Source organism: Habropoda laboriosa, unplaced genomic scaffold, assembly GCF_001263275.1.
Source record: "Habropoda laboriosa isolate 0110345459 unplaced genomic scaffold, ASM126327v1 scaffold33, whole genome shotgun sequence".
NCBI classification, from domain to species: domain Eukaryota; kingdom Metazoa; phylum Arthropoda; class Insecta; order Hymenoptera; family Apidae; genus Habropoda; species Habropoda laboriosa.
In genome coordinates, this window is record NW_017100187.1 from 954,400 (window position 1) to 957,777 (window position 3,378).

Consider the following 3,378-nt stretch of genomic DNA (forward strand, 5'->3'; position numbering starts at 1 on the left):
CCGCAGAGCAGCATTGAAACCGGTGGCTTCGGAGCTTTCACGGAATTTTTAAACTGCCCCGCACAGATGACGGTATAATCTGCTATTGATCAAGGTGTTTCGAAAAACCGATACCATACCGATGACTACGGGCTTCACTTTTACTCAACCTGCCTCATCCCCCCCACTCACTCCACCGTCTCTCCACGCCTCTTCAGTCGACCTAACCTGAGCGAGTTTCCCAGCCGCGGTTTCCTAACTTCTTTACTCGGTCGTTACAGTTAACGCTTTTCAGTCTCTTTTTTTTTTTCTCTCGTTTTTTCCTCGTGCCACCTCGCCACGGCGAAGATTAAACGTCCCCCTCTCTCTCTTTCTTCGCTTTCTTTTTTCTTATATTTTCTTATCCTCCGGAGAGTGAAGATGTCGTTGGATAACTTCTTATAGAGCCTGCCTCTTCTCTTTTTTCTATTTTCTCTCTTCTTGCGTCGTTTGTTTAAAGGAGACGAGAAGACGAGCGGTGCAGTTGTATGCAGAGATTAATTCCTTTCTTGATGCCGCGAATTTAATTGCACAGTTTCGCACACGCGAACGTTTCCCATGGTCGCGCTCGTACACCGCCGGTATATCGGTGCAGCCATTGGAATAAAAAAGAGAGAGAGAGGGAAAAAAAAGGTGATCGATCGTTTCTCTATTCTCTGTTGGATAAATTTAACTGTCCATCCACGTCAAACGCTCGCTACGTCAAAGGGAAGCGTTTCTGCGAGCTCTATCTGTCATCCGGCGATCGCTTATCCGTCTGACATTATATAACATTTCCAGATCTCCTTTAGAGTGTCCTTTTTTAGCACAGTAATGAAGCGTTTTGTATTCGTTAACCCTTTCGCGGCGTGCGCGTGTCCGCTATTTATGCGCTGGAACGAACGTCGATCTGAATTTATCGTCCGTTACATGATCGGTAGATAAATGAGAAATTTAAAAGAAGCAGATAATTCGACCGTCAAAGGGTTAAAATAGAGCCGGCAAATCTAGATTTTCTCTGTGTTCAAAAGGTGGAATGTACATGATCGATAGATAAACGAGAAATTACTGAAAAAAATAAATAAATAATTCAATCACGAAAGGATTAAGACAGGACTCGACAATTTAGATCTTTTCTTCGTTCGAAAGATGAAGAAACGTAATGAATATATAAATGAGAAATTCTTGAGAAAAATAAATAATTTAATCGCGAAAGGGTTAAAATAGAACCGGTGAATTTAAATTTTGTGAAATGTACATAGTCAATAGATAAATGAGAAATTCTTGAGAAAAATGAATAATTTAATCGCAAAAGTGTTAAAACAGAGCTGACCAATTTCTATGCTTCCTTGGTTCGAAAGATCGAATGTACATAATCCCTAGGTAAATGAGAAATTCTTAAAAGAATAATAATTCGATCGCGAAAGTGTTAAAACAGAGCTGACCAATTTAGATTCTGTCGTCGTTCGAAAGATGGAATGCGCACGATCACTAGATAAACGAGAAATTCTTCATAAAGATAAATAATTCGATCGCGAAAGGGTTAAGACAGAGCCGGTCAATTTCTATTTTTCCCCTGCTCGAAAGTTGGAACGTAGGTAGTTGTTATCGATCGGCCAAAAAGCCGAACGACTGACAGACATAATTTCAGAACTCTTGGATTGCACAGGCTTGCAACACCTGGGTCTGGAGCAAGGAGCCGGCCAAGGGTGGGGTGGATTACCCAGGGGCTCTCTTCCGCCGCACTGTCTTCCGCCGCCTCCCGGTCACCATTCGCATACACATCCTCCGGCAGCCGGTGCGTCGGCCTTCAATCCCTTCCACCACACCATCGAGCAGAGATCCCCTAGACTGCCTGGACCTAACTCTGGTAAGACACTCTGCACTTTGCCTCGCCATCCTCTACAATATCAATCATCTTTTCCTCGTTCCTGACTCCAGTAAACTTAACACGTTCGCTAAGTACCGAATCGAGTGAACTTAACACCTTCAAAATTTCATCTCTGCTCAATTATTTCTCCTCAATTTTCTTCGGTACAGTGAACATTTGTGGATAAATTCCACATTTGTCACCGCGTGAAAATTTGGTAAACGTACCAATGTACTCAGAAGAAAACGACAATTCCCAAGGTTTAACCAGTGTTTCACTAATTCCATAGAATCGTCCAGGAACGATTTGGGTCCGATCAGCGTGTCCGTGAGGGAGGTGACACCAACAACGTCCCCCGGCAATCCAGGACCAGGTCTGCTCACGACGGCAACCGTCGCGGCACCCACGCCTCCGGCGGAACCCACCACTACCACCACTACTCCCAGTCCCTCGGGACATCATTCACACTTCCAAGGTATCTCTCTTTCTACGAAAAATCTAGCTTAAAAACACCTCGAAACTGACGATCGTCCTCCACGTGACCGCAGGTCTTCATCTTCTGGGTGCGACAGGGTCTATCTTCGGGTCGATATTCGCCCCGTTGCTGCCGCAATCTTCCTGGCTCTACAATCCCCTCTATCACACGCAGCAGTACGTGTTGGAGCCAGAATGGCACGCACTCGCGCTAAGAATGGCTCAGCAACGATTGCAGAGGCCCGACCAGGCCAGAGTCGAAGAGATGAGGAAGCTTCGAGGAGGCAGCAGCAGCCCGGAATCCGGCCTGAAGGAGGAGAAACGACGCGACCTGGACAGCCCCGATGGTAGCATAGAGGTGGACGACAAGAACGAGCTAGATCCGAACAGAGATCGCGTGAGAAGCGACGAGTCGCTCCCGGAACAGGACTCCCCGAGGATCTCTCCGATCAGGAGCGACGTGGAGGACACCGCCGACGCTGTGACGTTCCAAGACGCCTCTGTTCACCTTCGACCCAGCGTAGAGAACTCGAACGACCAGGAGAACGAGGAACAAATTTCTCGCAGAGATTTGAAGCTTCGTCTGGAGGGTACGGTTGATCTGAGTACGAAGAAAGGACAGGATAAGGAGAACGTTGGTCAAGATTTGACTACGAGGAAGAAGGAGGAGGACACCGACGTCGAGAGGGAAGGAATTAGAGGGAGAAGGGAGAGAAGCCCTAAACCCAGACAGGTCTGGAGACCTTATTAAATCGACGAAGAAGATCGACCGGTGGATTTATCGTTGTAAATTCTTCAGGCTGATCGTCTCGATTTAGGGTGTCAGTTTGGAAAGTTAGAAGCGATTTTAAGGGGAAAGATGCCAGGTCAGCTCAGAGAGTCTGGTCCTGGGACCAGGGGCTATCAAGGACTCGAGGACTAACCAGGGTTTACGTTCGTATAGTATGTAAATATATAAGCGGCGTCCGATTATTACCTAGGTTTATTCGTCTCGCGTACACGTGTCAAGCGTTACCCATTGTCATTTCGAGTGAGAC

The 3,378-nt window shown here is 46.6% G+C and overlaps 1 protein-coding gene across 1 annotated transcript in view; it reads left to right on the plus strand.

Moving 5' to 3' along the window:
• The window catches only part of LOC108579677 (runt-related transcription factor 1-like), a 20,991-nt gene extending 17,899 nt beyond the window's left edge, over nucleotides 1–3,092 (plus strand). The window contains exons 5-7 of the mRNA XM_017943264.1: nucleotides 1,667–1,867; nucleotides 2,157–2,342; nucleotides 2,416–3,092. Coding sequence (XP_017798753.1) covers nucleotides 1,667–1,867; nucleotides 2,157–2,342; nucleotides 2,416–3,092 — 1,064 coding nt within the window. The remainder of the gene's footprint in view (nucleotides 1–1,666; nucleotides 1,868–2,156; nucleotides 2,343–2,415) is intronic.
• Nucleotides 3,093–3,378: the final 286 nt, after the last annotated feature.